Source organism: Hoplias malabaricus, chromosome 4 (genome assembly GCF_029633855.1).
Source record: "Hoplias malabaricus isolate fHopMal1 chromosome 4, fHopMal1.hap1, whole genome shotgun sequence".
NCBI classification, from domain to species: Eukaryota; Metazoa; Chordata; class Actinopteri; order Characiformes; family Erythrinidae; genus Hoplias; species Hoplias malabaricus.
The window spans coordinates 50,440,358-50,465,272 of NC_089803.1; the positions used below are offsets into that span (position 1 = coordinate 50,440,358).

General features: G+C 40.6%; 1 protein-coding gene across 3 annotated transcripts in view; it reads left to right on the forward strand.

Annotated features, from left to right (window-relative positions):
* flncb (filamin C, gamma b (actin binding protein 280)) overlaps positions 1-24,915 on the forward strand; it is a 132,754-nt gene that overhangs the window by 98,721 nt on the left and 9,118 nt on the right. For 2 of the 3 annotated variants that reach the window (XM_066667997.1, XM_066667996.1), the window contains 12 exons: positions 3,232-3,479; positions 4,988-5,080; positions 5,508-5,607; positions 9,283-9,423; positions 11,775-11,903; positions 12,405-12,578; positions 14,090-14,251; positions 15,697-15,900; positions 20,963-21,115; positions 21,565-21,687; positions 22,432-22,677; positions 23,677-23,946. In XM_066667997.1, coding sequence (XP_066524094.1) covers positions 3,232-3,479; positions 4,988-5,080; positions 5,508-5,607; positions 9,283-9,423; positions 11,775-11,903; positions 12,405-12,578; positions 14,090-14,251; positions 15,697-15,900; positions 20,963-21,115; positions 21,565-21,687; positions 22,432-22,677; positions 23,677-23,946 — 2,043 coding nt within the window. The remainder of the gene's footprint in view (positions 1-3,231; positions 3,480-4,987; positions 5,081-5,507; positions 5,608-9,282; positions 9,424-11,774; positions 11,904-12,404; positions 12,579-14,089; positions 14,252-15,696; positions 15,901-20,962; positions 21,116-21,564; positions 21,688-22,431; positions 22,678-23,676; positions 23,947-24,915) is intronic. The other variant, XM_066667998.1, reaches the window with a different exon arrangement.

Sequence of the window (24,915 nt, forward strand, 5' to 3'; positions counted from 1 at the left end):
GAACAGTCACAGGTTTTTTCTGGGTTGTTACTCTGAACTCTAGTTGTCATTTTACACAAGATAACATTACACTAGAGATGTCACAGGAACCAATACTTCATTGTCAAGTTGATACCAAAATTCTGAAAACGACACGGTTCTTGTTTCCTGTGGTACCGAAGGCTTCACAGATACCCAAACCACACAAGGTTGCCATAACGGTATGTGCACACTGAAAGTGAAATAAATTCGCTCATGTCGCCGGTGCAGCAGGCGCTGTGTCACTGGTGGAAGTGTCCAGCAACACGCTAGCAGGCAGGGCCTCCAAAAGTACAGCAACCTGTGTAAGAGCATAGGCTTTATTTATTCACTAAAGGATCACAACATTGACTAGACTTTTTATGTTTTATCAGACCTCATTTTATAATAATAGTAAAAAAAACCCTGAAATTAAAAACCTACATCTTTGTTTATTTTGTTTATGTAACAATAACTGAACATTATTTTTTACTCAAATATCAACTGTAGTTTGGGCATAATGTAATTTATCAAAATGTAGCTCTACTTAAACATTTAAAGCAAATATTATTTACACTTTCAGTTGTAATAAACAACAAAACATACTGTATACCGGAACTGTAAACAAGTCCGGATGCAGTAAGGAACGTTTTGAGAAAGGAACAAATTGTCAGTAGGAACCAAAGTGAGTGAAGTGGTTCTGAGGGAACTTCTGAGGAAGCTGTCATTTCCTTGCTGAATCTGCTCACTTCGTGTCACTCAACATTGCTGGCTCTCATTGAAAATGAATGACTTCTGGTCGTTGTGTTGCTTTCATTGTGCACGCACAGTAAGCCTACACACGAATATGCAGAGAAAGCTAAAAAACAAAGTCATGGAGGAGGGACAAATACAGACAGATACTTAAGCAGAGTGCATTCAGTTTCAGTGCCTAATAGACCCACACAGAGGGAGAGACATCTGTGGTGGAAAATCATGACAGAAAATAAGACAGCTCTTGAGTCTTTGAGTCGGCATCAAGTGAGACAGCAATTTTTATTTATTAACGTGAGAGAGGGACGTGCGCGCAACGCTGTTTTTCACCTCTCTGCTGACCATTTTTGATCAGCGTCTTTTATACCAGAAAAAAACCCTTTGAAGTTCACCATCTGTTCGCCCTTTTACATTTCAATCATCTTTCACTGTATCCTGTTCCCAAAACTCTGAGTTTCCCACCATTTGTTTTCCACTATCTCCTGTATTTCTAACACCTTTCCAGATGTGCCCTGTGCCTCCCCCTCTACCTCTGTGGTCTGGAGACAAAGGGAGTTGATTGAAGGGAAGGTGTTGATATGTTATTTGAAACACACACACACACACACATAAGTCTGCTGTCTCACACAGAGAATTAGGAATAAAATCATTTATATAAACAAATTTCCATCACACTCAAATGTTTTTTTTTGGCAAGCTCAACAAACAATGATCAAGTCAATAAATATGTTTTCAAAGCTTAGATTTTTTTTACTAGCTGCCTTTCTCCCATGGAGACCTAAATACAGGAGTGGTCTGAGGGAGGTTGCCTCACCCTACAGCCAATTAGGGTGAAGCTCCCTCCTTCCAACAAGTCTGGTGTTTAAAGGGGTAGTGTACTTGGTTAGAAACAACGGTAAACTAAAAAAAAAAAAAAAAAAAAAAAAAAAAAAAAGAAATCAACTAAATTGCACCTTTTTTGCTGGAAAAATACTTTTTAAATAAAAGCATGTGGACATGCTTTTGTTTCATTGGTTTATTACTTGTCATTGTATCGAAATTGGTACTGAGGATTTTGGAATTTTATTGGTATTGGTATCGACTTAAATTCTGGTATCGTGACATCCCTACATTACACTATTAAATGTCAGAGGTGGGTAGAATTGGTATTATACAACCATTCATGTACAGCACAGTGGCGCAGTAGGTAGTGTTGCAGTCACACAGCTTCAGGGGCCTAGCGGTTGTGGGTTCAAGTCCCACTTAGGTGACTGTCTGTGAGATGTTTGGTGTGTTCTCCCTGTGTCTACGTTGGTTTCCTCTGGGTGCTTTGTTTTCCTCGCACGGTTCAAAAACGCATGTTGGTAGGTGGATTGGCGATGGTGGATGTTAACATAATTGTACAAACTGGATACCTTACAGAGTGTCTCCAAATTGATGCCTTCCCCAACTGCTGGACTGCCGACTGAGTGTGCTCTGTTTATGTCTTTCATTCCCTCCCCATAGCTTTGTGAAAAGCTGGATTGCTAGCTCATTTACTAATGGCTTTGACTCAGAGAGGAGGCGTGGCTATGTTACCCTTGTGATTTTTTAGGGTAATAGAGACATAAGCCTTACCCTGCCCATTGTACAGGAGAGCAGTACTGGTTATTTTTGAGAGATTTATCATATTTCTGTTTTGTGTTTTTTATTTAAACTTCACTGAACATTTCATATAAGTTTTATTCAAAAAAGCCCAAGAATTATACAAAAAAAAAAAACAAAGAAACAAACAAAAAAAAAACACACACAACATTTGAAAATGTGTTCCCAGGATCTATAAACAAATAACAATTGTATTAAAATGTTCAGATAGGTGTTTTCTGGAGAGAATGTACACTATGTTGTAAATTATGTAAATAATGTTATATATTGCACTTCTGGTTAGATACTAACTACATTTCATTGGCCCTGTACTTGTACTCTGCACAATGACAATTAAGTTGAATCTAATCTAATCTAATCTAATCTAATATAATATCCATCCATTATCTGTAACCGCTTATCCAATTTTTTAGGGTCGCGGGGGGTCCAGAGCCTACCTGGAATCATCGGGCGCAAGGCGGGAATACACCCTGGAGGGGACGCCAGTCCTTCACAGGGCAACACAGACACACACACATTCACACCTACGGACACTTTCGAGTCGCCAATCCACCTGCAACGTGTGTTTTTGGACTGTGGGACGAAACCGGAGCACCCGGAGGAAACCCACGCAGACACGGGGAGAACACACCAACTCCTCACAGACAGTCACCCGGAGCGGGAATCGAACCCACAACCTCCAGGCCCCTGGAGCTGTGTGGCTGTGCCACCGTGCCGCCATCTAATATAATATAATCTAATCTAAATCCTCACTAAGAAATTCAACATCAAGTTTTTTATTTGATCAGTTTTGCAAACATTTGCATTTGGCTGTATATTAAAATATAATTTGCCTCATTGGTGTTGAATTTGCATCAGGCTCTGGACTCGGACCCACCATTCAGATTGGTGAGGAGACTGTTATAACTGTGGATGCAAAAGCTGCCGGAAAGGGAAAGGTCACCTGTAAAGTGTCCACACCTGATGGAGCTGAACTGGATGTGGATGTGGTGGAGAATTCTGATGGAACATTTGACATCTACTACACTGCTCCAGAGCCTGGAAAATATGTCATTACTATCCGTTTTGGAGGAGAGCACATCCCCAACAGCCCCTTCCATGTGGTGGTAAGCAGTTATTCTGCGTGTGACTAAGCTACTGTAAGTCTGGTAGATCAGCTAGTACTCAAATATCTGCATATTTATTGTAAGAAATGCATTCATTTAATTTGGTTAACTATATTGACTTGCCTTACAAACTGATCTTACATATCTTATTCTGATTTTCAACAATATGTAGTTATATGTTAAGGAAGGTGCAACAAATAACATTGTCAAATATCATATCAACAAAAAACTGACAAGACACATCACACAAATTTATTTATTCAGTATTGTCGCTAGCAGTGCATACACAGCAAAATGTGTTCAATGGACCTCTTGCACAATGTACAACGTCTGCTTTCCAAACGACCCGTCTGTTTGCTTCTGCCTAGTGCCTATCAACCCTTACCCTTCTGACTGTTGTTGTATATCATCGCTGCCGATTATAAACACGTATCTCCATTTGTAGCAGTTTTCATATTTTACATGTGTTAAATGTGGGCATTAATCTCTATCTGTTCATAGCAGTTAATATCAAAATGACCAATGAAAGGCTGAAAAATCAACAATTTAACAAGTATCTCCACTGGCTGCTAGACCTGTCCATCAAAACTGCTTATCTCCCCCCTCCCTGTTCTGTCAGTACTGTTTGAGTGTCCGTGCTAAATTTGACAACTGATCTCATGGTTACTCACTTGTTATATTAGACAGCAGGCTGTGGTTACATGGAGGTGGACATGGCTTTTTGGAATTCACTAAAATAAATCCATGTTTGTCAATATTTGCTGTCAACAATACAAGGAAGTCCATTTAATATATAAAACATTTGGACATGCATCCCTATTAAGATGTTTCTATATTTCTCAGCTGTAATGGGTATAAATTGCATTATCTGTGGTTTATTTTTTACTGTTACAGTCAGAGAAATACAGTCTTTTTCCTGTTCCTTAAAAAGTTAGCTTTTTGGACATATGTGTTTTTAATCGGACAGCAACAATACTTGTTCGAATATTTAGTTGCATTCCCAGGGTGACAGCTCACTTAATGTAGCACTAGCGTTAGCCTAACTGCTTAATCATCACTTAAAACAATGCATACAACAACAAACGCTATAAAATGCAGTACAATAATAAAAACATATAATAAATAAAAACACATAATAATACAAAAACTGTGTATAAAATCAATATAAACTAAGGATAAGTGTTCATAGGCACTAGGCGGAAGTAAACAGGCATTTCGTTTGGAAAGCGGACAGACATACATCACAGTACATTGTGCAAGTGTTCCATTATGGCTTTTTGTTGGCAGCAGTACAGTGAAAGTGGTAACAGCAGTGGCAGTAGTAATTTGGAGCATCCTAAATTGCTTATTTTTTCCTTATTACTAATTACTTATTTTTTAAATTTATTTGTAATATACCATAATAACTATATTTTATTATACGCAGACAAATGTGATTTGAAACACCTGAAGTTGCATGTGTGTGCATGGTTGTGGTTAAATAACATTATGAATCCCTCCATTCCTAGGCCTCTGATTCCATTCCTATAATAGAGGAGCCGTGTGATAAAGTGCAGTTACAACAGCCCTACACCCCCTACCTGGGCTACTCCCCTCACTGGGTACCCTTCCCTTCCCTTTTGCTTTCTCCAATCTCATTCATCTTCCCTTTTTTAACCCCTCATCTGTTTCATTCACTTTCTGTGGAGAGATCATTGTTGTAAAGTGCTATGCTTCTGAAGCCTTCATGTAAGCAATTCTGATTAAGCTGCATGATCAGGACTCATCTTTGCAGAGCTTTTGACTTTAACTCAGTTTCTCCAGTCATACAGAACATACATACATTTTGTTGCTATTTTGCTCTCCCTTTAGGCATGGCTTGCTTGTTGCTGCATTCATGCAGTATTACTGTTATTTTAGGACATATTGAGCATTAGTCCTTATCTTATCTGTCAGCCAGAGCCAGTGCCTTACCCCTGGCTGTATTCCTACGCCTGTACTCTCTACTTTTGGAAAGCAGTGCTTACTTAATTTTTTTTCCTGTTCCAGGCGACGGAGGAGCCAGTCACAGCCGTCAATGGAATGGAACCCATACTTCGCCCCTTCAACTTGGTCATCCCGTTCACAGTGCAGAAGGGAGAGATCACAGGTCTGGGCTTACTTTATACTATAATGAACAAATCATTAGGTAACACTTTACTATAAGTGTGCATAATTCATGATATTTAAGACAGTAATAAGCCTTATTAAATTGTCAGTTAATGCCAAAATTATTCATTCATTCATTGTCTGTAACTGCTTATCCCATTCATGGTCACAGTGGGTCAGAATCACTGGGCACAAGGTGAGAACAAACCCTGGAGGGGATGCCAATCCTTTGCACATGTCACGATTAATCATTAAGTAATGAAAATGAACAAGCATTAGCATTAGCATTTATTGGCATTTTTTAGGATTTTATAACATCTTAAAATGTTTGTTTTTATTTCTGCTATTACTTAATGATTAATTGTGACTTTACTTAAACTAATGCTTATTAATTTCTTACTACTTAAAACTGTCATAAGTATTTCATTTGTTTACATTTAATCCTCAGTTGTAAATTCTTCACTGAGCTGGGCTCCGCTAGACTCTTTTGTACAACCATATATCCAACAAATTTGGGACATTTTGTAACATGCAGTAGCACTAAGAATCTGTGATTTGTTAATGATCTTAAATCTTTATTTAACTGACAAATGTCCCACTGCAGCCCTGAAATGGATAAGTGGTTACAGACAACGAACGAATGAATAGTGCAAAGAAAATATTTAAAATGTTTTCACTGACAGTTCCAACTAATATTTGGTTTTACTTAATAATTTTTTAAACAAGAGCTTAGTTTAATTTGAGAAAGCTCTGCAGACTTGTTAGGAATAGAGGCAACAATAAAATAGAATACGCAGTGTCAGGCCGCAGTGCCTGTAACTTTGGCATAGAGTAGAACGGCTAGGCCCGAACATGATTAGCAGATGCAATTAATTCATTCGTTGTCTGTAACTGCTTATCTAATTCAGGGTTACGGTGGGTCCGGAGCCTACCCGGAATCACTGGGGAACACACCTGGGAGGGGGCGCCAGTCCTTCACAGGGCGACACATACACTCACACCTACAGACACATTTGAGTCGCCAATTCACTACCGACATGCTTTTGGACTTTGGGAGGAAACCAGAGCACCCGGAGAAAATCCATGGGGACACAGGGAGAACACACCAGACACCTCACAGACAGTCACCCAGAGCAGGACTCGAACCCACAACCTCCAGGTCCCTGGAGCTGTGTGACTACGACACTACCTGCTGCGCCACCGTGCCGCCCAGCAAATGCAATTCAACTATTTTTAAACTGATTTTTCATTTTCATATATATTTTATCTAATGGGTGTTTTTAGTATTTAGTTTGTAAATGAATGTGTAAAATTACATCATTAACTGCCTGTTTTTATACACTGAAAAAAGCATTACAAAAATAATATAGGTGAAATTTAAAAGACACTTAATTTCACACTCAGTTTAAAACAGAGTAAAACAACTAAACACAGAGTCCAATTGAAAGTATTAACATTTCCTTTTTAAGGTCTGAAAAGGAAAAGCTAGAAATCACTCTTCAATGTGTGTGACATTAGAGCACTCTGAGGTCATGTTATTGTGTGAAAGAGACAGGCTTGGGAGTACTTCAGAAAACTGTTGTCACTTCACACATTCCATGGCTGCATTAAGAAATGCAAACTGAAACTCTGTTACTAAAGGAAAAAGCCATACATCAAATATGCTAACAATTTCTCAGGGCCAAGCTCACCCTAGAAGCCATCAAAGCAACATATTCTTTTGAGAAGCCCATGCTTATCATTTGAGTGGCCTGCCTGCAACCTAGTCTCCTATGGCACATTGTAAAAATCTGATAAATGGGACCACAGAATGTTGAGCTGAAGTCTTGTGTCACGCAAGAATAAGCAATATGTCTACATGCAAAAGTTTAATATACTTAATTCGCAAATGATTAAAGAGAATGACTAAAATTAAAATGTGATTTAACACAGTGGTGAGTATGTCTCTATCCCAAATTATGGAGTGTTTTTTTTTACATTAAATTCTGAATTTGCTTAAAGTTTTAAAAATACAATTAAGTTGGTATTTAAAAAAACTTGGAAATCTTTTCTTTGTGCTTTAACTGTTAATTAACATTCTGTTGTAGTTAATAAATGCCTCTAGCTCTTATAAATTAGCTATGTGCTATAATGTCTCATGAACTTAACCCTTAAACAGACAGGAGTGGAAAATGATTTCTAAAATAATCTTTTAATGTTACTACTAACTTAATTTGTACCTAAGTAAAACATTTCAAAAACATTTTTTTCAATATGTTGTGTATTTTAGATTTTATGAGTTATATCTCCCAGGATACGTTGCCCTATTAAGGTATAGAAAAATTTTAAATTGAAAATATTTTGTCTGATTAAGAGAAGTGATATATTATTGTCACTGACATGACACACACTAGATTTTAAATAGATTTTATTATTTCTTTCAAGATATAGGCCTACTACGACACACATGTTGTGAATAACAACCAAATAAAAAGTGGTTCAAAGAGAAGTACGCTGATTCTATTGGTCAACTGATTCAGGAAGGCAAGGCACATACAAATCAATAACAACAGTGACTCGCACTCTCATAATCACTCAGCTGCATGGCCTTTTCCCAATGATTATACTCAGTATACTCACATTTAGTCAAATTAGATGGATGTTTGCGAATCTGTAAAAAAAAATTCCCAGCCACTGATCTCTAGAAATACAACACACCTGCTCCTTCCTTTCAACCATTGACTTTCCTTTTGTATAACTCTGATTACCTTTGAATGTGGTTTGAATGATCTAACCATAATCCTATCACTATGCATGTTGAGGGTGTTTACCACTGGCTTTTAATGCAGACAAGTGAAATACCAAAGTGATCTGATCACAAAAATGTATTTTAATGCCAGGTGTAAACAGGCCCAGTGTTTGGGTAAAAAATACCAACACTAAGAGTTTGCAGGGATCTACTCCATCTCTTGCAGTCTCCCTCATTCCTCAAGTAGATTGCCTTTTGCCATAAAATGAGCAAACTGTGAGGAAAATATATGCTTTTACTGTCATAATATTCATATTGTTAATGATGCTGTCATGAATATTAACATATTTTCCTTTTAAAATCTAAATTTTGAAAACTACACATGACCAATTTTCTACCCTTAATATGGCAATGTATCTCTGGGGATAAAAACTTCTTAAAAGTTGCTGAATAACACCACAAACACTGTTAGACAGCTTTTTCCTCTTCAGCATATTAAGACACTAGTCATAATTATTTTAATTATGTTGCACCAAAGCTGATCATGATAAATTCTGAGCAGGTTAACAAAACTATGACAGATAATTTGACCCAAGTGATCTGCCTTGCATACACACACACCAAACAAGACTTTTGATAACTGATAATTTAATTGGGTGAAAACATTCAATCATGCCTAATACAGGATATTAAAAGTTGTGTCTTCTGGTGCACACTGCTGTTTTAGGAAGTAAATGGGATTTTTGCCAGTTAGTTTTCTTAAGGCTTGTTCAGTCTTGCAAAATAACCAATTGGTGGGTATATTTGTGCATTTACTGTCACACAATTATTCTTCAAAAAACACTATGTTTACATGATAAGTGTTAAATTAACACAACACCTGTTTATTAACACCTGTTTACACCTGTTTATTAAAAAGTGTAATGATTGTGCCTTTGTGTACCTCAGGTGAGGTGCGTATGCCCTCTGGTAAGACTGCCCAGCCTCACATTACTGACAATAAGGATGGGACAGTGACAGTGAAATATGCCCCCACTGAGAAAGGCCTCCACGAGATGGACATCAAATATGATGGAAACCACATACCAGGTTTGTACTAGTGTTGCCAACCGTCCAGTAAAACGGAATTGTCCCCTAACACTCAATTGTCCCATATATGAACGGGATGCGTTTTGTTCCATATTTTTGAGGTCACACTGTTATGGTGATGGTTTGAAACAGAACCACACAGCAGTAGCGAGGGACAGATTCTCCATGGCTCCTAAACAGAGAACGTACTTTTTATTGGTTGTCAACTTAACCAATCAGCAGCCAGATTTATCTGTCCTTCATTTTGCTGAGGTGCTGTGAGCAGCAGGTCAGAGTTAAAACATTGAGAACTACAGCTCTGCTTCTAGATAGAACTAATGTTAGCACATTCTGGAGAATCTACATTTCATTAACCCTCAAGAGGAATTTTTTAATCAGAGTAATTCTTTGTACATGAAAATCACATTAGATAATTTCATATAGATTAACAATGACCTTAACAAACTTTTTTTTAGAGTGTATGACAAATATGGTCCTAGAGTCCTAAACAAGCAATTCATTCTATGACATTTTGACTGGACAAATTATTTTTAGACTTTTAGACTTTAACTGACTACAGTCAAAAAGGATTTACAAGTGCATACTGGGCCCCCGGCCTCCGCGTTCCTCTGTGTTCAGAAAGTTGGCAACCCTAATTTGTACAGTCATTTAAGGCTTTTTAATTTGCTGGAATGGCTAGTTTTTACTGACGTACTCACAGACTAACTGACTGATTGATACCCACTGTTGCAATTCTTTGTGTTATTTTCATTACATTAGCTTGTCCCAATTTTGACCAGGTTATATAATGGCTCTTTTAATGAGGGCAGACTTCCCCAACCTTATGTGAAACAACCATTTTATTGTTACTTAAAAAAGACAAAGACCCAAACTTATGTAGTAGCTATAGACCCTTTAAACGCTTACTTTAGCCATAGTTTTAGCTTGCCACCTCCAACAGATGTGCCAGACTTAATTGCTCCTCACTAAACAGATTTCATACATGGGAGACATTCATTCTTCAACACTAGAAGACTACATAATATTCTCTACCACCTCCCCACCCCTCTTCTAATTCTCCTGAGGTTATTGAGTCTCTTGATGCAGAAAAGGCCTTTAATAGGGCGGAATGGGGCTACCTATTCCACATATTAGGTAAATTTGGCTTTAATTCTAATTTTATCTGTTGGATTTGTCTTATATATTCTGCCCCTACTGCATCCATTTATACCAAAAATATTAAGTCACCTTCTTATTTACTCCACTGGGGGACACATCAAGGTTGCTCCCTTTACCCCTTAATATTCAGTCATCTTAGTAGTCATCTTTTTCATTTATTTCAGACAAGACATTTTGTTAAGTAGTTTTTCCCTCACTCCCCAGGCATCTATAATTCAATCAGCATTTTACAGGATACCCCACTGAAGGTTTAAATATATCATGGGAGGAAGATCTAGCTACCTCCATCACTGATGATCACTGGTCTTGCATCCTGGACTGGTTCATTCCTTCATAAAGCTCACCTTACTAGTTGGTAGGGATATTAATGAATTCCAGTAATAAATGGGCAAGGTGTAAACAATTGCCAGCTGATCATATACATATGCTTTGGTAATGCCTTCGACCTTCTAGTTATTGGTCTAAAATATTTGATACACTTAGTAAAGTTCTTAAATGCAGTATAGATCCTAACCCTTTGACTGTACTTTTTGGATTTACTCCTGATATGGGCCTCCCTAAGGCAACACAACAAGTTATAGCTTTCACAACCTTACTGGCCAGACGTGCTATTCTCCTTAAATGGAAACACACTTCCTCTCCAACACATATTAGATGTATCCAGGAAGTTTTATCTTGTATTAAACTTGAAAAGTTAAGATTTTCTCTGAAATGCTCTCTGAGATCCTTCTATAAGACTTGGAATCCTATTTTAGATTTCATTAATAGCTTTGCTATATTTCCTGAAGAGGATAGTGTTGTGTAAGCAGCCCATTTTTTCCCTTCCCACTCTCCTCTTCTTTTCCACCTGGAATAGATAGATTTTGACCCTAGGAAGCAGCCTTGGTGGAAGGGAGTGATAAGAATATTATTGAAGAACAAAGTATTTAGTGTTATATATGGCTTAATTTAATTTGAATGCATTGTTTTTGTTTCCCACTTGTTTGTTAACAGTATTTCATATTTGCCCATCTTCAAAAAAAAAAAAAAGATTTAAAGCAAAATATTAGTTTATTACCTTGTACCTAATGGCCAAATTTATCATGTACCATGAACATTTCCATGATAGACATCTCATTTTGACTGTTTTTATATTGTTTCCAACCACAATATACAGTAATCCCATTTTCGATGTGTTTGGGTACTTCTCACAGGAAGTCCACTGCAGTTCTATGTTGATGCCATAAATAGTGGTCATGTGACTGCATATGGGCCAGGGCTGAGTCATGGCATGGTTAACAAACCAGCAGTCTTCACAATTGTCACCAAGGATGCAGGAGAAGGTAAGTACATGACTTGCCAAAGTCTTACTCAATGTGGCACTGAGTCCATTTTATAATGCAACTGCAAGTACAAAATTGAGTTCCAGTTATTTTTCATTTGTTGTACAGCTTTAATTAGTCCATAACTAGCCTCAGCCACAGACTCTCCACCCACAAGTTTACGGACAGACTGATACTTTCAGTGCGCAAACCAGGCCTCACTGTCAGGATTCTGCCAGTTGCATTCTGATTGACTCTCCATGTATTGGCTCGTACTGGTCTGGTGTGAATCATAAAGACTACCTCTTTCTACATTTCATGGCAAAATATTTGACTTGTGATTGGTACCTTTGTATGTCAGTCAAATTTCTTTTTCTGCAGTAGTAGGCTGTTCTTGGCCACGTTAATAGGTGAAATGCACCGGATTCTCCCTAAAGAGTCTGGTAATACAATAGTAGTCCATAATTGGAAATTTTTACTGTACAAATGACGGAGAGCTGTTCTCTTTCTTCTTTGTATCAGGCGGTCTTTCTCTGGCAGTGGAAGGCCCCTCTAAAGCTGAAATCAGCTGTAAGGACAATAAAGATGGCACTTGCACAGTCTCATACCTGCCTACTGCACCAGGAGACTACAACATAATTGTCAAGTTTGATGACAAACACATCCCTGGTAGCCCCTACACAGCCAAAATTACAGGTGTGTGTGTGTTTGTATTTGTACATTTGAAAAAAGCCAGACTAACCTACAATGTCATGAGCAACAAAATGGCCCCAACTTTGTAAAATACATTTTCAAAAAGCTGCAGTACCTATATAGTTCATTACATATTTTGTGGTTCCAGGTAACTATATTTTAAACATGTTGATAGCTTCCATTTTGGTGATACATGATTGTGTTATCACTGTTATCACTGAAATGGATTAAGCGGAAAATATGATGATGATGTTGATAATTGTGTTATGCCAGTGACGATGTGTATGCATGATGTTACAATATAACATTTAAAGGGAACATATTCTACCTCTTTTTCAAGTTAACACGGAATGACCTGTTTGAGAGTCTCTTCCTTAAATAATGATAAGCCACTGTTCACCACAACTCTAGTGCACTGCAGTGAGAAGCGAGAAGCAAAAAAGCTCTTAGTTTTAGACATTCAGCTCTGTGATTGAAGATACATTTTTTGCCATAATGTGACCCAGATCTGATTTTTTTTTATGGCTGTGTGAACATGTCAAATCAGATCTTTTGAAATCAGATTTGAATCACTTTCATATCTAGTCCTAGAATGTCTATGTATCCGATTTATGGGCATCCAACATGAATCTGAATATTTCATTTAGATTTCATGCATCATTTGTATGCATCTGTACACATCTGCTTAATAAATTTGTCATCAGCCAGCACAAGCAGCAACATGAATTTGCTTTTTTTAATATGGGTGATGAAGGCTGTGGAGGCAGTTATTTAAGAACCTACACTGTGCACTACACAGGGATTAGGGACCCATTTACGACAGAGCTGCATAAATGTATCAATGTGCACATGCATGCCATTTCAGAGATTTTTTCACATTATGAACCGTCCACATAGCCAAATATGATCTGAGCAAAAAAAAAAAATCAGCATTTGTTAGACTGTAATGTGAACATAGCCTTAAATGAGGGGAGAGTACAATTCTAAATTTTCTGCACATGATGTTACAAATGGTATGATAAATTACAAATCAGAATGGCTCATATATTCCGTGTTTTTTGAGGAAGGCCAAAAAACTTACAGGGTTGTTTTGTTTCCCAGTTTGTGAGTTGGTGGGCACTCTAGATGTATGCTTGTGTGTTGGAACACCTGTGTTAAAAAGAAAAGGAAAAAGACACAGAACAGCAGAGTTTTGTTTCTCTTTAAAGCCTGCAATGTTGTGTAAATACATATTTGCGGGCAGAAAACACCCGTGTGTTTACAAGTTATTACTTTAAGAGGAGTTCACTATATTCACAGTGTCTCTTTAAATGCTGAGTTAATAACGCTGTGTAAACAGGAAACACCTGCCTCGGGTTTTGTTGTTCTGTTTCTTCAATTATTCTACAGGAGTTCTTTGTTCATATTCACATACATCTGAATTGATTTTTTTTTATTTGATAGCTTAACATTTTCTTTTTTTATTCTTCATTAATATCAAAGTAATAAATCATGTCCTTTTCTCCCTATTGAAGGAGATGACACTATGAGGACATCCCAGCTTAATGTCGGCACAGCAACAGATGTGTCCCTGAAAATCACTGAGACAGATCTCAGTTCACTCACGGCTAGTATCAGAGCTCCGTCTGGCAATGAGGAGCCATGTCTGCTTAAGAGGCTGCCAAATCGGCACATTGGTGAGCAACTTGCCAGGCCTGTCATCAGAGATAACTAATTAGCCTTCTGAGAGATTTTTCCTTTTTTAATATATATTATATAATATATGTATATATGTATATATGGGGGTAATGATGACCTCTTAGGTTTTTTTGCAGAGCTTGCAGACTCCATCATTTTAGGCAGATCAATTCCAATAAGTTCATCCCTCAACAGCTGCCGCAGTCACACACCATGCTCTTGATATACTTAACACAGAGATATGGGTCACCCCTTAAATCTTCCTGGCAATCCTGGCAACCCTGTCCTATGTCTATATCTTCACCTATTTTCTACCACATTTACAGCATTTAGCAGACGCTCTTATCCTGAGAGTCTTACAAATGTGCTTAATGTTCTGACAGAATGTGTATTCTAGCTACCACAAATTCGCTGGGGTGGAAGCACATATTTGCAGTTGTTTCAAAATTGTTTTTTTACACCACTCTTCTTCCTGTACACTATTTCATCTTTTTAGTGTCATACTGTCTTTTCACTATTAAAATGTATATTATTGTAATCTATCACTTTACCTTTCCCTGTAATTTCATTAAAGCACTTTTGTAAGTTGCTTGGGATAAGTGCATCTGTTAAATGCCATAAATGTTAATATATATATACATAATAATTACAAATATATTAATATATGAACTCTGTTGCCAATTTATTAGGACTTATATCTACAACCACTGATCATTTCAAAAAGCACAGCATCTATAGCAGATATCACCATTGTTGAAAGGGTTAGCATCTTGGTATGGGGATTGATGACAAGTTGTGCTTTGATCAAAATTCAAACCAAATTCGGTAAGAAATGGATTTAAGAACTCCTTTGTCCCTAGTTCGATCATATTGCTAAATAAGAAAGCAAAGTAAAGTTCTCTGGTTTCTGTTTGCTCCTCTTTGGTGTATATGAATTTGTTCTGTCAAGGTTTGTTTTATTTGTTGCATTCATGTGTTTTATTATTTTATATTCCACTGTATGTATGGATTGGATTGTTAGTGACTGCCTGCAAACCAAGCTTCTCTTTGAGAGATAATAATAAATTGAACTGAACTGATTTCTTCAGGTTTCAGGCCAGGATTTTATAATAGCCATCCATTTCAGCAATATTCCTGGCTAGACAGGTGCAGTTGAAGCTTTAGAGTAATACCAGCTGGCCATTTTAAAATCTTGGCCTGGAACCTGGATCCAGGATTCGTATTTGAATACCTCTAACCAATGGGTTAATTTTGAATGTTTACTTTTTGTGTAACCCATCAACTGCTGTACAGTTTTTTTTCAGCTGGCCATTTATGAATGGGCCATTAGTTATTAGATACATTTTTGGGGATCATTTACAAGAGAGCTGTTACAACAACATGGAAGGGGCATACTTGTGTTCAAAATATCTAATAATTGATGAACCTTGTGTTCTGTCCTCAGGAATATCCTTCACTCCTAAGGAGGTGGGAGAGCATGTTGTGAGTGTCAAGAAGAATGGCAAGCATGTGACCAACAGCCCTTTCAAGATAATGGTGGGCCAGTCTGAGATTGGGGATGCTAGCAAAGTGAAGGTGTTTGGCAACGGCCTGGTGGAGGGACGTACTTTTGAAGTGGCAGAGTTCATTGTAGACACTAGGAGTGCAGGTGACAATCACAATCCCTAGCACCTACTTAAGAATTGGTATGTGTTAAGTCAGTTGCTTTGGATTGTTAATTATATTTCAATTCACCAGCTCAACAAACTCAGCAATTCAGTGTCACTGGTAACTTTTGTACATTTATCTATTGCTTTATGTACAGTTATATACAAGTATGACTAATGACTAAATGAAGCAATATATTTTTAACACATAAAGCACTAGTAATGAATTCACAGGTTCACATAAGATAAGAAATCTTGGTGTAAATTACTTCACACCAAAAGTATTATAAGTTGTTAAAATATGTAGAAACATTATAATATACTTAATTTGTAATTACTGCTGTCTAGGTAGCAGGGTGTATGTATTTTTTCAGTGCTATTGCCAATAAAAGTATGAATTTACAGTCAACAGTTAAAAATGCTGCATAAAATCAGTACCTAATAAAATACACAGCAGCTTGATTTGGGCCATAGGAAGTAATAGATACAGGGTGAGTCAAAAGTCACAGGACTTTTATTTTTTTTTTTGATATGCTACATGACCACCTTGGAAAAACTTGTCCTTAATCCAATATGGCTGCTTTCAAGATGGAGGCCATGTTCCGGGGATAATCTAAAAGATAGGCCCCCCTGGGGCTGGACCATGGACTGTTAGACGGCTCGATGATACCGGCGGACAACATACGCTCAACTTCCTCCTCTATGGCTGTCCGGCGGGCCTCGGGGACACGGTAAGGCCGCTGTCGAACTGTCACCCCAACAGGGGTTCGGATATCATGTTGAACAACCTGGGTCCGCCCTGGGGTGACAGAGAATACGTCCCGGAACCGCTCCACCAACTCTACAAGCTCCTGGCGTTGGGCGGGGCTGAGGTCGTCGCCCCACTGAATCTCCGCCCGAGCTGAACTCTCAGTGGAGGCAAACCCAGAGACCTGAGGGATCGGCTCCACCCACATTTTAAGCAGGTTCACATGATAAACCTGCTGGGTTTTTCTCCGACCAGGCTGGTTAAGGCGATAATTCACGGGGCCGACTCTTTCATGGATGGTGTAGGGTCCCTGCCAAGTAGCCAGGAACTTGCAGGTGGTCGTGGGGACTAAAACCAGGACACGGTCCCCCACCTGGAACTCTCTGGGCTGGGCAGGGCGGTTGTAGATGCGCTGTTGGGCCCGCTGGGCTTCCTCCATATGCTCCTGTACGATCGGAGCTACCGCATCCACCCGCTGTTGCATTTCCTGCACATATTCAATGATGGAACGGTACGGAGACGGCTGCTGCTCCCACGCTTCCCTCACCACATCAAGAAGTCCTCTGGGCCTACGAGAGTACAATAACTCAAAGGGGGAAAAGCCTGTCGAAGCCTGGGGGACCTCCCGGACTGCAAAGAGACCATAGGGCACCAACAGGTCCCAGTCCCGTCCGTCTTGAGCAACCACTTTTTTTAGCATCCGCTTCAGAGTTTGATTGAACCGTTCCACTAACCCGTCTGTCTGGGGGTGGTAGACCGAGGTGGGGAGGTGTTTTATCCTCAGGAGCTTACAGAGGTCCGCCACCAGCCGGGATACGAAGGGGGTGCCCTGGTCAGTAATAATGTCTTTGGGAATCCCCACTCGGGAGCATAGCAGGAACAATTCCTGGGCAATCGCCTTGGAGGTGGCCTTCCGGAGGGGGACAGCCTCCGGATACCTAGTGGCATAATCTACCATCACCAGGATGTACTCATGACCGCGGCCAGACTTCGGCAATGGCCCGACGATGTCCATCCCGATCCGCTCAAAAGGAACTCCGATGATTGGGAGCGGGATGAGAGGTGCTGGCGGTGGTTTCTTGGGTGAAGTTAATTGGCACCTCGCACAACGCTGGCAGTAGTTCTTGACTTCTGCCTGGATGGAAGGCCAGTAGAAACGGGGCAGGATACGGGCCAAGGTATTTTGCCAGGCTAGATGTCCCCCCAGCGGGTGGTGGTGAGCCAGATGCATAACCGCGTCAATGCGGGACCTGGGGAGGACGAGAGCCTCCTGAGGCCCCTCTGGGAGTTGGCGTACCCGGTAGAGGAGATTTTTATGGACAGCGAAATGTGGGTCAGGAAGCGGACCCGTAACGTGGGGAACCCCATCCAGAACCGCCACGTTCTCCCAGGCCCGCTTCAACCGATCATCCTCCCTCTGCTCTCGGGCGAACCCTCCCTCTGCTTGTATCTGCTGACAAAGAGAGGAGAGAGGATTAATGGTATCCTGGCACTCACCTTCACCGCTGGCTTCTGCGCTATCCCCCTGGGGCCGGGCCAACAAAGCCGACCGGGCCCTGGACCGGCACTTGCGATGGTGACGTCGTTGCCGAGAGGGGAACTGGTTGTGGCCTTGGGCGAACCCAGGAAAATCCCGTCCCACGAGCAAAGGGACAGGGAGATCGGGAACAAGGCCCACGGTGAGGGGCCATTGACGTCCTTGCTCGCCCAACAGGACGCGGGCAGTGGGGAACTGCCGCACCTCCCCATGCACGCAGGTGACGGGTAGGGTTTCGAGGGAGGCCTGGAGCCAGGGAAATTCAGCCGGGCGGAGGAGGGTGACGGTACTCCCCGAGTCCATGAACGCCCGGACGGGCCGGCCATCTACATGCAGCAGGCGGTGGGAGCCGTCCTTCTGGAAATTCCCATGCACACCACACCCAGCAAGCCAGGTCTTCGCCGGCCGGGGAAGAGGGCCTAACTCGGGCTCTGTAGGCATCGGCTCCTCGTGCGGATTTGGAGGAGTGGGGAGGCGCGAGGGCCGAGGCCCTCGAGCCCCTTCTAGTTCCTTCAGTGGAGTCCGTCGTATGAGGAACCGATCGCGGCGCGCTAGAGAAGCTGCTTCCGGCCTATCAGCCTGCATGAGCCCGAGCATGCGCTCGGCTGCCTCCGTGGCCTCCACCATGGCCCGGGGATTGACTGAATCCCGCATGGCAACCACCCTACGCAGGTCCGTTGGTAAGGTCCTCCGGAACCGCTCCATGGCCACATGCTCTGCCACCTCTTCTGAGCTCCGGAGCTCAGGGCGTAGCCAGCGGCGGGTGGTCCGTAGTAGCTGCAGCATCTGTTGCCGGGGGGTTTGGCCAGGCTGATAGGTCCACCGGTGGTATTCCATAGCGGCGGCCGCCGGGCTAAGACCCACTCGTGCGAGGATCTCCCGCTTTAGCTGGTCGTAGTCGTGGGCATGATCTGGTGCTAGAGAATAATACGCAAGCTGAGCCTCACCCGACAGAAAAGGTGCAAGTATTTCGACCCAGAGCTCTCTATCCCAAACTTCCCGTTCGGCCACTATCTCAAACGTATGAAGGTAAGCCTCCACATCATCTTCCGGTGCTAGTTTCATGAGGAGGTGGTGTGCAGCTTGTTTGGGGCTAGGCAGTGTAGGGACGGGAGGGGCCAGGCGGGTCGCAAGCAGGTCCTCGGCGAGAGCTCGTACGCCCCTCGCAAGCTCCTGTGTGGCTGCCTGGTGTTGAAGGCTGGCCTTCAAGAGGTGTTGGATAACTGGATCCATGCCGTAGATTGGGTTAAGAGAAGGAAAAAGAAAACAAATGAGGGAAAAAAAAAAAAAAAAAAAACTTTTTTTTTTTTTTTTTTTTTTTTTTGTGATCCCTTAGGCGACCGCAGATGCCCGCATTCTCCACCACTGTGACGCTCTAAACGGTGGCGAGGGACCACAGGAGAACATAAGTCAGAGTTCAGCACTCAGCCATTACTTTTAATGCTCAAAACATAAAGAGTTAACGAAAATCTCAGGCGTTCAAAAAGAACCACGTGCAACGAGCGTCGGCGCCAGTCAATACGCCAGGGCTTCTCCTTCTCTAGGACAGCGGGGCGGCGTCCAGGGCGGCGGCCGGCTGCGCGTCCGCGCCAGATCAGTCTGCTCCAGAGAAGAGAAAACAGAATAACAACAGGTGGGAAGAGGGAGAAAGACCAGAGCGAAATGATTAGTCGAATCAGCAAAAAGTCAGTTTCGCGTGTCGACCAGCGATTACCCCCTTTCTCTCTCTCCCCCCCGGATATCCCTCGGCGGTCTTTTATGTCGTCGCTTCCTCCCTGGGAAGTAGGCGGAGCTGGGCCCCGTAACTGCCAGGCGCGGGTGGTTTCTCACCCCGCCCTGAGGGGCCGATGGCTGGCGTGGCATGGAGCTGCTGGATTGGTGAGACGGCCCCCGGCCACAATACGAAATACAAAAATGAAACAAGACAAAGAAGAGAGCAAGGCTAGGGACAGAGAGCCAGAGAGAAAAACTAAAACATGGATCTACGAGACAAAACATGAAGGCTAAACACTGGGGGATAGAAAGTTATACATGGGGCTAAATAGCTAAACACTGGGCTTAAAGGCTAAACATGGGCTAGAAGACTAAACACAGAGCTAAAGGACAAAACATAGAGCTAAGGAACTAAATACAGCTAAGAGGCAAGTCACAGGTGAGCACAACTAGGAAGCTAAACAGAACTAGAAAGCTAAACATAGAGAGGGTAGAAAAAGGATCTAGAGACAACTAACTGAACAAACATAGAAAACCTGAGTAGAATAGACCTAAAACAAACAAATGATCAACAAGCAGGTAACACAGACATGGCTATAAAAAGACACCTCAGAAAAGAGACTCCTGTGAACTAATAAAGACATGTGACACTAGAAACATGAGGGCATGAAGAACATGACAAGTTGTTTCACAATACAAAGTACGTCAAGTTCGAACTTGGCGAGTACAAACTCCTGAGGATGGGTGGACACTGTATGGTCGTTCTGTAATTGTAACCCTGTACTTATGAGTCACTGTCTCAGTGGTGGGAAAAAAGCCAACACACTGAGGTTTGTGCAAAGTGCATTCTGGGACACGAGGATGTAAAAACATACAAGAAAGCATACTGAGAAACAGCTAAAGGGAGGACAAACAGGAAACAAAACAACACAGAACCAAGCACATGTTACACTTGAATCTGGATATTTGAGATTACTATTCTATTGTCTGTATCAAAGTGGCACAATTCAAATCAACTGTGGATAGAATGTAGAATAAATCTGTTTTTTTCACGTCTTTCTTTAAGGTTATGGCGGTCTTGGTCTGTCCATTGAGGGACCGAGCAAAGTGGATATTAACTGTGAGGATGTTGAAGATGGCACATGTAAGGTGACATATTGCCCCACGGAGCCTGGCACTTACATAATCAACATCAAGTTTGCTGACCAGCATGTGCCAGGTACAGTTTGCACTGTCAATAGTTTGCTTAGGTGCTCAGTGACTTATTTTGCCAATAAGTTTCATTTCCCTAAATTGTGTAAATTCATTCTTCAATTCAAGTCTTTGATTACTAAAAGAGAAATCTGTTATTTTCTTCTGATTATACTAAAATTTTGTGACTTTGCTGAGTTAGAATTTGAACTAAACTTTGAATCATCCATTAACCATTATCCATTAAGAAATCAGGTTAATTGTCTCATGTAAAATTGTACCTCATTATTAAATTAATAGATTTAAGGGAATGAATGTATATTGAATGAATGAACAAATGAATGGTTAAAAATCAAGTTTCTACTTTTTCTCAGGTTTTAGTAAAATTTCTGCATTTGAGATATAGCCTGGTGTGGAGAATCTGGTTTGAGATATTACTGTGACTGAGATCTCTGACAATGTTCCATTGCTTTGAAGGGAGCCCATTCTCTGTGAAAATTATGGGAGAGGGCAGGATGAAAGAAAGCATTACCAGGAGGAGACAAGCTCCCTCCATTGCTTCTATAGGCAGTACTTGTGACCTCAACCTCAAAATCCCAGGTGAGGAGGCAGCCCAGATTAACTTGTTCTTTTGATAGGATGAAGTGCTTGATGGAGTACATCAAGGACACATAGCCTCATTGATGTAACACACTGAACACTGCCCCCTTGTGCAGCATGTCATAGATGAGAGTTAGAATATATGTAAATAAGTTGAAATCCAGTTGATTTTCATCTAAAAACAAACATCAACATAGGCCAAGTCAGTCCAAGTCACTTTTCCTCTCTTTCACTTTTTTCCTCTTATTCCTCTTGATTTTTGCTGCTCCCTTTCTGGCTTTATGTTTTATGATTACCCAAGGGAACAGCTCAGACCCACACAAACAACCAAACACAATCTTTTGTTTGTACATACTTTGCAAAATAATATATTTTGCATAATTTATAATATAGACCATTTAATAATTTTTATATTTGTTCTAACTTAAAATTTGAATTCTTCCTTATGCAATTGATTTTTTTTAATCTATTTTCTTCAAAAATATCTCCTGTAAAATTAGTAATGTCTGTTTTGACTAGAACCATGAAGGTTTAAAATGTAAATGAAGGGTGATCCCTGACTTCTGCACACACTTCTATATTATACCCACATCATCAATCTACTCTAAACCAGCTTTCCTGCACATGTTTCCAGCTGTACTAATTTCCACTTTTTTCACCATTTCCCCCTCTCTTTCTTCTCATCTCTCTCCCTGGTCTTTCCTGGTATCTGGTTCCTCTCACTGGACCCCCATCATCCTATAGGGAACTGGTTTCAGATGGTTTCTGCTCAAGAAAGGCTGACACGCACTTTCACACGCAGCAGTCACACGTACACACGCACCGAACGCACGGAGATCAGCAAAACACGAGCTGGAGAAACCAAGCGTGAAGTCCGGGTGGAGGAGAGCACGCAGGTTGGAGGTGACCCTTTCAGGGATGTTTTCGGAGGCTTCCTAAGCAGAGAGAGCATGGGCCAATTCACCGGCACCCAGGCCCGCCAACCTGAGGGTGTGTTTATGTGTGTGTGTGTGTGTGCCAGTTAGTGCTGGGTTACCGCTATATTACTCCGTATGTTGTTTAAATGTGGCACATTTGGAGTTACTGCTGTGTGATTATTCACCAAAAAGAAACTGTTAACTTATAGCTGTTTTACAACCTGTTTTCACTATGCTTCTCCTATATATTAATAAATAATCATATTTTACTAAATTGAACATATTACATAATACTAGGGGTGCTGAAAAAAATTAAGAAAACAATTACAATTACCTCTGCTATATAAAAAAATTTGATTGTAACAAAATAAATCTAAATTATTATGTATCATATTTTTTGTAATTAACCCATGCACTTTTGATAAAGCACTAAAATAACTAAATACGCAATAAAAATATATGGGTATTAGTAAACATAGTTTTGTTTTATGCAAGTTGAACTTCCAGATAAGGCAAGGTATCCATGAACATTTTACAGGCCATGTTTCCTCAATGTGGAAACAAAATCTGATCATTTTCGGGCATAAAACAAAACCCCTCTACACTGGAAAATGATATACAGACATTTTAGTAATTTTGTAACTTTTCTCTTGGTCCATTCATCAAAACATTTTTACTGTTATGTTAAAGGACATCTTTAGTTTTCAGTTATGAAAAGTTAAACATAGCAAGAATAGAGATACAAGATTTTTGTCTGATAATGGTTATACTAATGATAAAAAATAATTATACACTGTTTTTAATCACATACATTTTTTCTTTGGTGATGAATGTGTATGTGGTGCCCTGAGCCTTCATGTGATTCTCTGTGAGCTTGTTGAGTGTTTGTTCTCCAAGGAATATTTGATGTACCTGACAACCCCTGACTGTGAACAGACAATTGCCTCTTGTACTTTAATCATGTCTGAGAAAAACTCAGTCTCCACGTTTTATCTTTTACCTCATGCTCTCTCTCTCTCTCTCTCTCTCTCTCTCTCTCTCTCTCTCTCTCTCTCTCATATTTCTCTTTTAGGAGAAACAGGCACTCAGGAGATGACAGCTCAGGTGACCAGTCCCAGCGGCAAGACTGAGGATGCTGAGATCATTGAGGGGGAAGACAGCACATACAGTGTGCGTTTCATTCCTCAGGAAATGGGCCCACACACGGTTAATGTGAAATACAGGGGCCAGCATGTGCCCGGCAGTCCATTCCAGTTCACTGTGGGCCCTCTTGGGGAAGGAGGGGCTCATAAAGTGAGGGCTGGTGGCACTGGACTTGACAGAGGAGTGGCAGGATTGCCTGGTAGGAGATGTTCATGTTCTCTTCTCCCTTATTTCATGTAGCCACTTAAAGACATAGTGGACATAGATTTGGACAGTTTGTATAATCTCCATGGAAAAGGCATAAAATGACATGGGACATTTTAGAGCTGCTGCACATGAGCTTAAGCTGACCTTTTTTCTAATTTAGACATTATTTGCCTAAATGTTTTCTGGATTGCTGGAAAATAATGAAATACCCAAGAAGAGTGGAGATTGTAAAACAGAACTAAATATACATTGGTACAAAGTGAGCAGTTCTCACAGTATTTTCACAGAAATGTTTCAACATCTAATTTAAAACCTTTACAGAACAGCAGACATTATTGCGGCAACAAATGGAAAAAATCTCCCTATTAATATATTTAAATTCTGAAGAAATGTTGGATAAGCAGGTGTCTACAAACCTTTCACAATAAATGATTCCTCTCACAGTCAAGATACTTCGTATATTGAAGCTAAGTTGCAAAAACTAAACTAAAAATCTATTTTCTGTTTATTTGTTAGTCTTATATAAGTTGTAAGGAGTGGTTCAGTCTAGAAAACTTTTTGAATGATCGAAACAGGGCATTTACATATACCAACATTACAATAATAATATAAAACAACCTGAATCACACAGCTCCAGGGACCTGGATGTTGTGGGTTCGATTCCCGCTCTGGGTGACTGTCTATGAGGAGTTGGTGTGTTCTCCCCGTGTCCATGTGGGTTTCCTCCGGGTGCTCCGCTTTCCTCCCACAGTCCAAAAACACACGTTGGTAGGTGGATTGGCGACTCAAAAAGTGTCCGTAGGTGTGAGTGTGTGAGTGAATGTGTGTGTGTGTGTCTGTGTTGCCCTGTGAAGGACTGGCGCCCCCTCCTTGCGCCCACCATGACCCTGAATTGGATAAGCAGTTACAGATAATGAATGAAAAAAATGAAAGGTATATGACTGAATTTAACCATGTTAAG